A 13,546-nucleotide genomic window follows, 5' to 3' on the forward strand; every position below is an offset into this window, starting at 1 on the left:
CCAATTACCACCTTCCAAATTCGTCCCTCGTTTCTTCGTGTATTGTATCTTAATTAACGGCACTTTTTAGAGGGTTCCGCTAATATAATGGCCGTAGCTTCCGGCAGCGAACCCAGCAATTATTCTCCCCCGCCCCCCACCCCTCGACTCTCCCCTCACGAGACGCGAGAGGCGGCAAACTCTCCGGCATGCTTCTTCGGGGTCCTCGCGGTTTTCGAATTGCTGATTGGCTATATTAAGGTTCGAAAGTTTCGGAGAAACGAATTTCTCGCAGCAGTTTATAAAAGTTTATTGGTCTTTTGAATTCTTTCAGGTTGATCAATTAACCTACAGTTTTTAGTCCTTTCTTCCATTTTCTTAGACGTAGGATACGTTTTTATAACTACGTATTGTTACTTCTATACTTCGAGGAGGAGAGTATATCCGCAATTTTCTTTATTCTCTTGCACAATTTAAAATACGTATTGTTTTCATGCAAGTAAATTAAACCCATATAATTAATAATAAAAATAATCTCTCTTCAAGACTTCAGAGTACGTTCGTTCAAGGAATGATGACGCTTACACTTACGTACACACGCACACAGTCGCGAAATACCATTTGTCAAACTGCGACTCTGTCGCGACTGTCGTTTTGTCAAAAATTTCGCCCATCTTTCTGCAATCAATCGAGCAACGTTCCCTGATATCCATCATCGCGCCACGTGCGCGCTACATATCTTAATCGCCGTTCATCGGAGAGGCTCGAGGAAGGTGGCCGTTCGCAATCAAGGAAATTTCACGTAGGCGGTAATTAGCGAATGTATAGATCGCGTCGCGCTCCGTTATCCAGGTGCAAGAGATGCTAGTTACTGTCGCAAGTGAAGCCTGCATCATGCGATACCGTATGTGACATGTTATAGGTACCGAGACTTCGTTAATTACCACGGCGTTACGTATGTCAAACACGATTTTAACCCTCGCGCGCGCTCATAGAATGATATACTTCCCGTTAACTTTGTAGCGTGAGTTATGCGTTTAATGCACAGTATTCTCCTCGATGTTTATCGAAGTTAACAGTCCTAGTGCAGCAGTGCGAAAGCTAAACGTGTTCTTCAATTTTCTTCGACATTGAGTTATGAGTACCGACTCCTCCATCATTGTTTCCATCATTGTATCTCATGCATTATTTCCAGCTGAAAATGCTGAATTGAAACCTCGCGTTTTCAATTCAATTATGAAATACAAAAGTACAAATAATTTCTAATTTATGTAGCCGTAAAATTTTACTTCCATCTCCTTTAATTTTTAAAAATTTTTTGTTAATTTCTAGTCCTCGGAAAAAATAACTCTTGTGACATATTTTCATCCACTTCTAAAATAATATTAAAAATTGTAAAGTTATATATATATTATAATTCCCATAAACTTCTATACTTTAAATTCTAAAAATACAATATTCGTCAAAATTGAAAGTTTAATTTATTTGAGGTAATTATCGCGGGCAACAGATTGTAAGTATTAATCAAAGTATGAACAACCGAATGTTTCATATATTCCTGTATGCAACTCATGGTAGTATGCGAACAAATTTCTCAATAAGATATGGAATTTCAATGTTCTATCAAAGTAGAGAGCACTTTCTAAACATTTACTAACTTCGCTCGTTTAATCTTTCCTAAAGTTCGCGTTTTATTTCCTGAATTTCATCATACATTCGGTTCCATATTCGCGAAAATCCAGATAGATTATGCATATACAGTCACCTGTTCGGAAACTCAAGTGGAGAAGTAAGTAAAGTGTAGTATTAGATATGCGAGTCACGTGTTTCCACTGGGTACGATGATCCCTTACCGTCACGTACCATTCATGTCGTTCAGAAGAGTTAGGCGGTTTAACAATTTATAGCTCCGAATCGCGTTTCTCATCTCTGTGATCTTGCGACACGATAAGCGATAAGTTCGTCAATCATTTTAGACGTTCCGTTCCTTACAATTTCGAAGAATATCGATAACGCAGCTTCGCATAGATGTTTGCTAGCTGTATTGCAATTAATTATAATTATGGAAATTAATAATATTTTTAATTTAATTTATCATAAAGTTTCTATCAAATCACTTACGAGACGAGCGATTTTTATTTAAAATAAAAATTAAGCAACGCTCTATGCCAAACTTGAGAAATAAATTTTCGCAGTTTCTTGGAAAAAAGATGTGATGCGATGATATATTTTACTATTATTACTACAGAATACAATACTTGAAATCTTGTTGGGTCTACTTTAATCGTTAATCTCACGCAACACACTCCAATAAATACCGGTTTCCACTTTTTTGCTGCGACAGTTTGACAAAAAATGCGATGGGTGTAGCGCGAAATGTTCACTTTATCTATATTTCACGTGGCCACTCGTTCAATTTCAGCGAGCACACGGGAGAAGTATTTTAAAATTTTATATAAAAATAAAAAAAAATTTGTCAAGCACAATGTAACAAAAAGGCCTACTTTGAGTAAGCTGGAAAACAAGGTATTTTAGATCTGTTTTACAACCTCCGTATCTGTTCGTGCAAATTAAACACGAATATCTTATGCCAAAGTCGCGCATCTCTCGGAATTGTGCGTCAAGTAGATGTTCGTTTGCTCCAACTGCAGCGAGACAGGTGGCGAAACCTTTCGACCGGCCACTTTAGCGGAAACTTCTAAACGAAAATCTCCCCTTCGTAACGCGTTTACGCCCTGTCTCCCATAATACCGGAAATGTCAGGATAAAATCCAGCAACGTTTTACCCGCCTTGTTTCTCAGGAATTATTCGACGGCGCTATTTCTGTATCTGTCGTTTTTCTTAAAATTATTATAAATATGCATAAATCGATATAAAAACTTTTTTCTAGATATTAAGTTATTTAAAATAGAAGTACATATAGTATATAATTGTATAACTCCTTAGATATTCAAATTAAATATTAAAAGAATTTATTGCTTAAAATATGTACATTTAACAGAAATGATATTAACATGAATTTTTAATTACTTCATAATAAACTACAATTGTTCATATTTGTGTCAAAAATCAAAATTAATATTAAAACGCAGATTTTTTTATTTTTTATTGCTCATTAAAAAAGTGGATAATTCAATATCAAACGAAGAGGGACAGCAAAGAGATAGTAATGTAATTTAACGATGAAGTTCTACGAAATAAACAAATGCAATGCAAGAATTTGAAGCAAGTGTGTAGCAACAAAATCAGAACGAGTATAATAATTGCAATTTTCCAAGAAAGACCGAATAAATTTTTTATCAAAATAGGAAACGGATATTTTCGAATGTAATCCACACAGTGAGATATGTAACTTCAATAGGAGGTGATTCAGATATCCGGGCAATGCAATGAGTTATCGATCAAATGACGCCAACTGTTATTTCCACAAATCCCGGAGCGATAAAATTTCTTCATATTTCTACCTACATCTTCGTTAATTTATCACGCTAGAATTTAATTGTTCTTACTGGATCGCGAGGTTGAAATCGTTTTGAAATTGATTAACGTGATTGTCGATAGAAGCGTGTTCAAGAAGTATTGTTAATCTTTTTCTAAAAAAATTGCTAAATTGAAATATTCTTTTCATCTCTTAAATATTATATAAAATTTAATCTCGCCATACTCCATTAACTTACAAAAAAGCGCTATGTGAAAATTAATAATAAAGAAAATAGAGTAAAATAGCCACCATTTTTAGTATCAATATATAAGCAATTCTTTTAAGCTTAAAAAAATAATACTATCGGCTTGCAAATATATTATTATAAATTTAAAACATTGCTGCGCACATGTAGTGATTAGAAAAATTCCACGATTCACTAATCGCGTTAGGTGATGCGACCATAATAACGTTTATTACTTTCAAATAACGTTGCAATGTAAATGCAATTCCTATCACGTGCGCAGTTACATTCATATATGTAATGCGAATATTCGCATAATTTCAAAAACATACACCGTAGTTACAAGATTCCAATTTTGCTGTAGTCATAAGACTTTGCTACAATCACAATAAAAATTGCGCAATTGGAATTACATGTAATATTCTCGTGTTCGGTAACTAGCGGCGGATATTATAACGTGATACACGCGCAAATTGCAAAAGGATCATTTTAACATTTCAACATATAATCCGTACTGTAGTACGGAATTAGTAATGCCCCAGCATGGCACAAACCAACATAGATAACCATCGATTACTGCGGTTGTATACTTGTTAACAATTATAATTAAAATTATGTAACTGAGTATTATTTGACAATAGTCATATTGCTTTAAATTAAATACGCACGTGCAGTAAAGTAATTCGTAGCTTAATCGCACACACAGAAAAATATCATTCTACAGTCAAGGAAAGCAATTGTTTATTTTATCACGGAAAAAAAGGATTTGGGCTATACGGACTACTATACGGACAACTAATATTTTTTGCTGCAAAAGCTAATTAATTTTGCAATAATAGCAAAACCTTTTGTTACAATAGTAAAGTTCAGCAAAATGTTTTGCTATTGCAGCAAAAGGTTTTGCTATTATTGCAAAATTAATTAGCTCTCGCAGCAAAAAATGTTAGTTGTCTCATATTTAACAAATAGATTTGCTGTTGCAGCAAATCCTTTTTTCCCGTGATTTTATTTGCTTTAAGTAATCGTTTTCTTCAACAAAAAATATTTTCTTAATAATAGTTTAAGATATACTTGACACAAGTTTTAGAAAAGCTCATTATTTTGTGCTTAAAACAAGAATTTATTCTTCTTTCAAGAATATTATATACTTAAGTATATGCTTCTCTTCAATAAGGCTATGATGCTTTTGTTAAAAAATTTCTAGCAAAAAGAGAGAAAAAGATAACAAATAGCAAAAAAGAAAAAAATAACAAAAATTTTAGCATAAAAATGCAAGATTAAGTTATAAAGAAATATTCGTTATAATTATATTGCGTATAAAATTGCATAATATTATTTTAATTAAGTTTGAGATTAAATAATGAAATATATCAATAAGTGCTAATTACATTTAATAGATTATGACCAAAGTAATTAATATTGGCTTATAAAACTTATACAGCACCTAATTAACATCAGCAGTAGACACATATGTGCATATACTGCGTATCATATTTTATAATTAGATAATTAAATCATCTTTAAATCATAATAATATTAAACAAATTTGTTAATTTTGTCATAATTATTATTTTATCATTGAAAAATAAAATCGAGCAAAGAATCACAGGAAAGAAACATGGCGGCTTTGAAAAATATATGTACAATATCATTAAAGACAAATATGTCTATGTACATAAGAGATTTTGTATCCAAACTTGGTACATATACTTAAATTAACACTTCCTCTTTTTCAAAAACAATCCCATAATACATTTAGGGAAGGCCATGCAGGGACAAAAGTAACGCGGGATGAACGTAACAAAACGTGATTACTAAAAAAATAACATTCATATACGAATCTATCCGCTGTTATATAATGTCTTTTGTGAACTAAAACGTTTCGCTACATTGATTATATGTTCATTTTTTTTTATTTTACCTTGTTAAAATCAACCTTAAACTCTGTTACAACCAGCCCTAGGGGTAGGCGGACAATCGTAACAAATCTCGATCTTCATAAAATTTGATTTTTCTACTTAATTATAAAATGTGGATAAATTTTATCTATACCATAATGTAAGTAAAGAATGTATTTACCTTATAAAAGAGAAAAAAAAGTTAACATATAAACAAGCAAATCAAAGATATTAACTCAAATACGAAAATTGTTACGTTTTGTCCCTGGTCTCCCCTATTTTATAGCAATTATCGCAAGATAGAAGCTAAAATTACAAACATTTCTTTAATTGTTTTTCGTATCGCGGCGTATGTTTGTACGTAACGAGACTCGTGATGAAAATGTCCGTCTTCAGCAGAAGATTACACGCTTGTATCTAGTCCGAAAAAAAGTTCAAACGATGACTTAATCAGGATATGCGCCATCGTTAGCCCGAAATCGAGAGCGGGTTTATGCATGGACGAACGCACATGGTAACTAACCGCGGCCCTGAGTTACCTCAATTTGGTGTGGAGTAGATGGTGGCTGCGGTTCTGCGTAGCGTAAAACTCTCATCAACCACCATGATTACCAACCATAGGGCATGCCCTTCTCGTTCTCTTCCGTCCGCAAACCGCCAACCGGACACCTAACAACGCGCGCCTATTTTTTTTAATTCTGGTTTTCGATTTAACACCGAAACGGCGTAATAACATCCAATTGAGGCAATGTCTCTGCCTCAAACATTTGTTGTTCATAGTGAACACCTCGAATATATAAGACCAAACAACTTATGAATTAAGATTTTTAGTCGATTTAGAGTTAATATAATTTCCCTAATAAAGATGTGCTAAGATACTTTTGAATTAGAAGCAATTAAAAATAAAAGGATTTTTAAGAGTTAAACTCTGCAAATAGAGACAGAGAGATAATAATAGGTTGATCTTTCACTAATCAGAAAATGGCGCCTAATAAAATTTCCATTTCCATTTCTTCTATATTCCCATTATTTTCCTTAACACAACACAATGCAGCCGCGGTAAACTGTATTATCCATATTTCAGTTAATCTTTACTTCAATGTACAAAGCGTTGTTGTTCTTTTGTCTTTGTAAAAAAAAACGCATCTATCACATGCAATTTTATTATACACGTCATTCCCGCCGTAACATGAACCTGCACTTTGATGTTAGTATAAATTTTTATCAATTCCGCGTTTTAGTACGGCGAGATAATACAAACGCGATGAAACATTTTGTTCCAAATATTGTGAAAAATAACAGTTTCATATTACGTTCGCCGTCAGGAAATTCTCAATCCCCGAAAATTTAAATTTCGATAAAATTGTGTCATACATACATATATATATATATATATATATATATATATGTACGCGGAATAGCTCATACAGATAAACCGTAAAATGTTTTAGTGACGCAAAAAAATGACGCCGCAGTCAAATTGACGCGATATCAATTTTGTCATTCACGTTTGTTAGATACATTTAACTAATCGTCACTAAAATTTGATTCTAGTTGTAAAAAATATAAAAAAATTAAGAACTAAGGGCGTTACAAAAAAAAAGATGCGGAATAATGCGACAGGGAAGAGAGTGTAAAGCTCGAGATGGCAAGGGGATTCCTAGCAGGCGCCATTAATACACTTTACTGTACGTGCGTTTTTCTGATTCCATGCCTCCAAATGGACTCGACCTCGTTAATTTTTAAGAGGCACCCCATCACCGCGAGCCGCAGAAGAAGCGGATTGTAGAGAGAGAGAGAGAGAGAGAGAGAGAGAGAGAGAGAGAGAGGGGGGAAGAGAGAGGAGAGAGAGAGGGGGGGGGAGAGGGAGGGAGAGAGAGAGAGAGAGATGAGAGAGAGAGAGAGAGAGAGAGAGAGAGAGAGAGAGAGAGAGAGATGAGAGAGAGAGAGAGAGAGAGAGAGAGAGAGAGAGAGAGAGAGAGAGAGAGAGAGAGAGAGAGAGAGAGAGAGAGAGAGAGAGAGAGAGAGAGAGAGAGAGAGAGAGAGAGAGAGAGAGAGAGAGACCCTAGATCGAGTTTCACTTCCACGCGTTACCTCTGCGTCGTAATCATACTGATCGACGCGGCGATGCGTTCTGAGTGTATCGGTGGAAATATATTTCGCTCTGTTCGCCGTAATCACTACGAATGCGCGAAAGTGTATCATCGTTATGAGAATCGCTGAGAGTGCGGCGGAACACTGATTTCCATTTAGATACGACAGTGGATCTATTGTTACTAACTTGCGCAGTCTCATTTATACTTATTACGCTTAAATAAAGTGTGTATGTACAAGCGTCTCTTTTCAAGTGGAAATTGATTGATTTTTTAAATCAAGTAATTTTTTTTAGCAATTTAATATAATATAATTTAACTCGATATAACATTTTGTTGCATGTGTTATTATTGGAGCCAATATATAAATTTAACAATATTCAAAAAAGAATTTCAAAGACCGGATGTTTAACGTGTCTGTTTCCCGACGGTATGGCCTTCTCCTTGTCAAAGTATGAGCATCCTTACTTTGGACAGCGCGGCAACCACCGCTTCAACGCAACATCAAAACAGACAATTCGCAGTGCCGCATTGTCAGCAATTCTTACCGCGGACCTCGGATGACATCGCGGAGTACAGCAATCCTATATATGTCCAATATATAACCATGGGAATGCTTGAAATTGGAGCTAGATCGCTATATAAAATATACATTAAGCAGAATCACATACGGGGTGTAGATGCGAAGGACATATTCCGTAATTTTGCCGATATTGAATTAGCGAGGTTATTCTGCAGCTTACTACGAATCCAGTTAAATGAAAAATGGTACAAGTTAGAAACCGTCATATAGAAATTTTACCGCAATACATACGTTTTACATGAAAGCTTTGATCAATTGTAACGCCTAGCATAAATTCCACCGAATAATGTGACGATTTGTGCTAAATATTTCATTGATAAACCGTTTACGTTATATGCTTTTATATCGATTTGCATGCAACCGCTGTTAGTATACACACAATACATATATTACTCCATTCAACTAAATTCGCAATTATTTATTATTGCGCGTTATTTCTAATAAAAAATATGTAACATTTATAAGTTTACTGAATTAAAAGGAAGAAAACTTAAACAATTCATACAAAGTAGTATGTATCGGAAATTATTCAAACATTGTAAATTTTGAAAAATAAAATATAAATTTTGTATATTTCATTGCCTATTCGCGTGAAAAGAGATATGAAAATATTCGTCAAATATTTTCCGAATATTTGGTTCTCGTTATGGAATAATCGGTAAATGTTTTATTAAAAATTGCATTTACAATGTAATTGTAATGACAAAGGAGTTTCACATATTTCTCTTATATTTTCGTTAAACAAAGTTATTAACCTGTCAACGTTTTAGTTTTTAACAAAATAAAAATAAAATAGAGGCTTTAAAAGGAATATACGATATAAAGTACATGCTGTGCGTATAGAAAAAATATTAGACAAATAAAAACATAGCTAGATTTTTTAAGCTTTCCGATTATTCAGAGCATTGTTATTCATCGAATGTTTCATTTAAAATGTAAGTAATAAAATTCGTATTAAAGTATTGTGGTATTAGAATTATTTTTTGAAACATCTTACTTTATCTCACTTTAAAAGGAATAAATCTTTTTTAACGAAAAAAAGTGTTTTATAAGAAAACAATCGCGTATAACTATTAAAATAAGGTGCACAAAAATCTGCAATGATATCAGACACCTAAGTGGGATATATGTAGAAATACATAATTTGAATTAAATCACATTATTTTCTCTAATAGAACTCCATGGGTTTTAATTAAATGCTGTATTATAGGCTTTTATGGATACTGGAACCCATAAAAGCCTAATACAGCAAGAAAAATGAGAAAGAACGGGTATTCCTTAATATGAACGACTTAATATTCACGGGTTGTTTTCAGCGTCGACCACGAGTTGAAGTATAAAAACGCGTGTGCGCGACAATTTTCGGGCGTTTAATTTCGATCTCCGCGGCAGTGCAGTGGGGAAAATCCTCCACAGCCGGATTTTCACCGCGCCGCGCCGCGCCGCGCCGGTCGGAATTACTTTGCGCGTCCGCGAAGAGGACTGTTAACCGTGGAGCCCGAGCCCGCGGGGAGGTTCGTGACGTTTTCGAGCAAAAAGAATTAAAGCGATAGTGCGGGAAGATACTGACCGCCGCGCGTAAATCCATTAAAACCCGTCTTTTGTTCCCGACCTGACGAAAGGATTTATAGGCCGACAGCGATGTCGGGCGGTCGTGCCGTAACAAAGACAAATGGATCCGCGAATGAAGTAGAATGGCCACCGCCGCGCGGCCGCCCGCCTCAAATATAAAATTAGTTTGAACTTCATGCCTCGGCGGTCGCACGTCATTCACGCTGCGCGAAAAAGAGGCGATATAAATATTCGTCGACGCGGAACCGTATCCGCTTTTACGCGTCCACGCGTCCCGTGAATCATTTATTATCCTCTTTTGATGTGTTACATAATACGCAAGCCTGGGGGGTCCATGCGGTAGGGGGGAAGGGAGCGCGGAGAGAAGAGAAAATCCGCGACTACCTGACATACGTTCGTGATATAATTTGACGTTCCCGCTGCCGCGCGGGAAAGACCCGAACGACTTTTGTCTCTCACGCGAGATTTATGATATATGATAATTTTATCGCGCGCGGGTAAAACCGGAAAATTGCACGCATGTCGAAACTGGCGCGCGAAACAAAAAAACGCTCTTATCGGGAGCCATGGCGCTCGGAGAAAGATTTGCGCGGACATGAACGCGAACAATGACCGACATTAACGCGGCAAACGAGTTTTAATATCGTTCGAATCTCATTTAAACGATGTTTTTACGCCATAAAGCTGTTATCCATTAATTATAAATTGTTATTATTGTTGAAAAGCATATGCAAACGAGCTGTGTTTAAATTTTAGAAAAATTCAGAGCACCTAAAAATGTAACAATTAAATAATATAAAATTGAAATTCTTTGTGAATCTTTTTTCCGATCATTAAATACTGGCGAAAGAGAATCAATTGTGTAAATATTTTATTATTCACAACGCTAAAACCATCGATTTCATGTGTTAAAAAGTGTTTCCGCGTGCTTTGCGCAAGTAATCCGTAAAAATTAATGCATATCGTTTCTGTTCAAATTAAAAAATAGACAATTTATGTCTCTATATTTTTATACAATTTTATTTTGCAACTCGGCATTTAATCCTTCACTTTTTTCAAGCATATAAACTTTATTTCATAGGAAATGAATCCACCTACAAGAGCGCAACGTCCGTTAAACAAGCTTCCTCTATGCGCCCGCCATGTCCAACGTATTAAACCGCACGCGTTACTCGCGCTTCAAATCCGTTTGAGTAACGGAGCTTAATTAGACTTGGAAAGGGAGAGTGGTGTCAAAGGGGAGAAGCTCATTTCGAAAGTCGGACACCCGCGGGAAATAAAATTGGCGGAGCTTTTTATTCTCCGTTTTCTTCTCTTTCTTCAGCGATTTCTTCAACGGAAGGTGCACGCAGAACCGAGAAGGATTTACGCCCCGCGGCGAGCGCGGGCGAACAGAGGCGGAGAGTGTGCTTACCGCTGATCCACGTGCCGTTGAAGGGCTTGGGGGATAACGAACCGGAGAGCCATTCCTCCAGGGAAATGCCGGGTGCGGCGTTCGTTCTGGACGCGGTGGAATCCGGGCTGCCGGTCAGAAGGATCGCCGCCGCGATCACCAGGGCCAGCACGATTATAATGACGATGCCGCAGGCCAGCAAGCGCCATCGATATCGCTGTTTGTTCTTCGTCATGAGGTCCTGCAAATATTATTATTAGCGTTAGGTGCACCGGCAATACCGTATGGAAAGTAACTGATATAGATTTGTGTGCAATTACAACGCAATCATTGAGAATTTTTTATTTTCATAATTAAGGGGGTATTTTGGCTCGAAAGGTCATAAGAACAGGTATTCTTCAGGAATTTTTTTAGAGAAACGAAAAAAGTTAATAACGCTAAGCTTTGCATGTTTTTTTAGCCTTTTAAGAATATATTTCTATTATCTTTATTTTATCATCCAAGAAAATTGTATATTATTGTGCAATTAATAAGAAATTATTAAAATTTCTATTTCATCTCGTTTGCAAAGTAAATTGCATAAAACTTTACAACAGATTCGCGTGGCTGATAAATATACGTATGTGCGCTCGCGTAATTAGCGTCGATGTTCCAATTAAAAATAACAATTGTAATTGTTATTTAGCGAGCTAGGATTCATATTGCGTATATTTAGAGTCATCAACTGCATAAATTTATTATATATAATATTTATATATATTTACTACTATATATTCACGACCATTGTGTATAAGCAAACGTAGAAAATGTTCGAATATATTTCACTCCAGTTACTGACTACGTTGGACTGTGTTTGATTTATATCAACATTTGTTTGTCCAACATTTTAATTAAAATGTTGCATGCGCATACTGCATCACTGGAGAATAAAGTATATTCCGGAAAAGTTTTGTAATATCGTCGAAATATTGTTGCGACTGTATAGCGCGCTCGCCAACAATCGTGCGTAATCGAATCATTAAAATGTCTCAATATTGATATCAGTTAAGTCTATTCATAATAAGTTCCATTTTGTATGTGTAATACGTGTGTGCAAATAAATCACGTTTTTCTAAACGTACCCAATTTGCAACAAAAATCCTCTTTTTCCTTTTCAGAACTACTGTGATAGATTCCACGCTAATTTCAGAATCGTAAAAAAGAAAGAACAATTTAATCCTGTAGAGAAATTAAAGACTGTACAAGGAATTTGGTCGTTTCGCGAGGATTCAATTCTCGCGAAATTTTCAAGATTAGATTCAGTCCGATTTAAGAAATAAAATTTCGTATCTCATAAACGATCCGCGTTAAGTGGCACATGTCAAATATGCCGGTCAGAATCCCGTGTATTCGGGGAAAAGCCACCGTCGCGCTTCTCCCTCGGAATGACATTCCCGAACGCGGCTGGCGAGAGATATAGCGTTGCCGCGATCGCGATATGAGGAATAGACTGGAAGAGAATGAAAAAGAGAGAGGGGGGACGGGGGCAGTTCCTACGTAAGCCGGTCTTATCGAGAATTGGATTTCGTATTTCTGGAAAAATAAAAGCCGGCGCCGCTACCGTCGGCGAAACGGCCAGCAATCGGCAACGTGAAGCACGATCCCATATTTATAAATCTTCTTTATCAAAATTAAATGTGATCGGCGCGGGTAGCCAAACGTTATCGAGCCAAGATGTCGGCGTCGCGACGGGCTTCATCTATCCCGGGTTCGTCGGTGACGAAAATAGATCCTGGCAATCTCTTGGAGAGAATGACCGGAAGCTAATCGATACCAATAGTGTAAATGTAATCAAGTGTTCTTCAGGGTACGCAATGCCTGCTCTTTAAAATCTCATAGAGTGCTTTCGCCACTAATATATTAGAGTAATTACGATAGTCACAAAAGAGAGGGCTGTCACTCTAATTTGAGTAAATGCGGGCACTCGTAAGGTAGGATTGAATTTTTCACTCCAATTTTTAAAGCGGCTACTCCACCGGAGTGATACGATCTCACTCTAAAGGTATAGCGAATCACGATTCACTAACGTTTGACTGGATGATTATACTCCAACAGAGTGAAATTTTTCACTCAAAATTGTTGAGTGACATAATTCACTCCTATAGATACTAATCTACTGCACTCTAAAAAAGTGCCCTTTCACTCAAATGGACTTATATAGAGCGCAATTTTACTCTTTCTTAGAGTGGCGAATCACTCAAAGTGCACAGGTTTAATTTTCATTTTTTTGTTAATTGCATTTTATTCGTTTTGAGTGATATTTCTCTTCGACTTTTAGAGAGTGTGAAATGATTCCTGCTAAAAAAAAATATCGTGAATTAAA

The 13,546-nt window shown here is 36.0% G+C and overlaps 1 protein-coding gene across 1 annotated transcript in view; it reads right to left on the reverse strand.

Moving 5' to 3' along the window:
* The window catches only part of LOC139780135 (inactive dipeptidyl peptidase 10-like), a 199,573-nt gene that overhangs the window by 78,476 nt on the left and 107,551 nt on the right, over window positions 1–13,546 (reverse strand). The window contains exon 2 of the mRNA XM_071718636.1: window positions 11,206–11,425. Within this exon, the coding sequence (XP_071574737.1) occupies window positions 11,206–11,419 (214 nt within the window). The 5' untranslated portion in view covers window positions 11,420–11,425. The remainder of the gene's footprint in view (window positions 1–11,205; window positions 11,426–13,546) is intronic.

The sequence above is a fragment of the Temnothorax nylanderi genome, unplaced genomic scaffold (assembly GCF_030848795.1).
Source record: "Temnothorax nylanderi isolate EJ_2023f unplaced genomic scaffold, tnyl_v1.0 TNYL_tig0264_pilon, whole genome shotgun sequence".
NCBI lineage: Eukaryota > Metazoa > Arthropoda > Insecta > Hymenoptera > Formicidae > Temnothorax > Temnothorax nylanderi.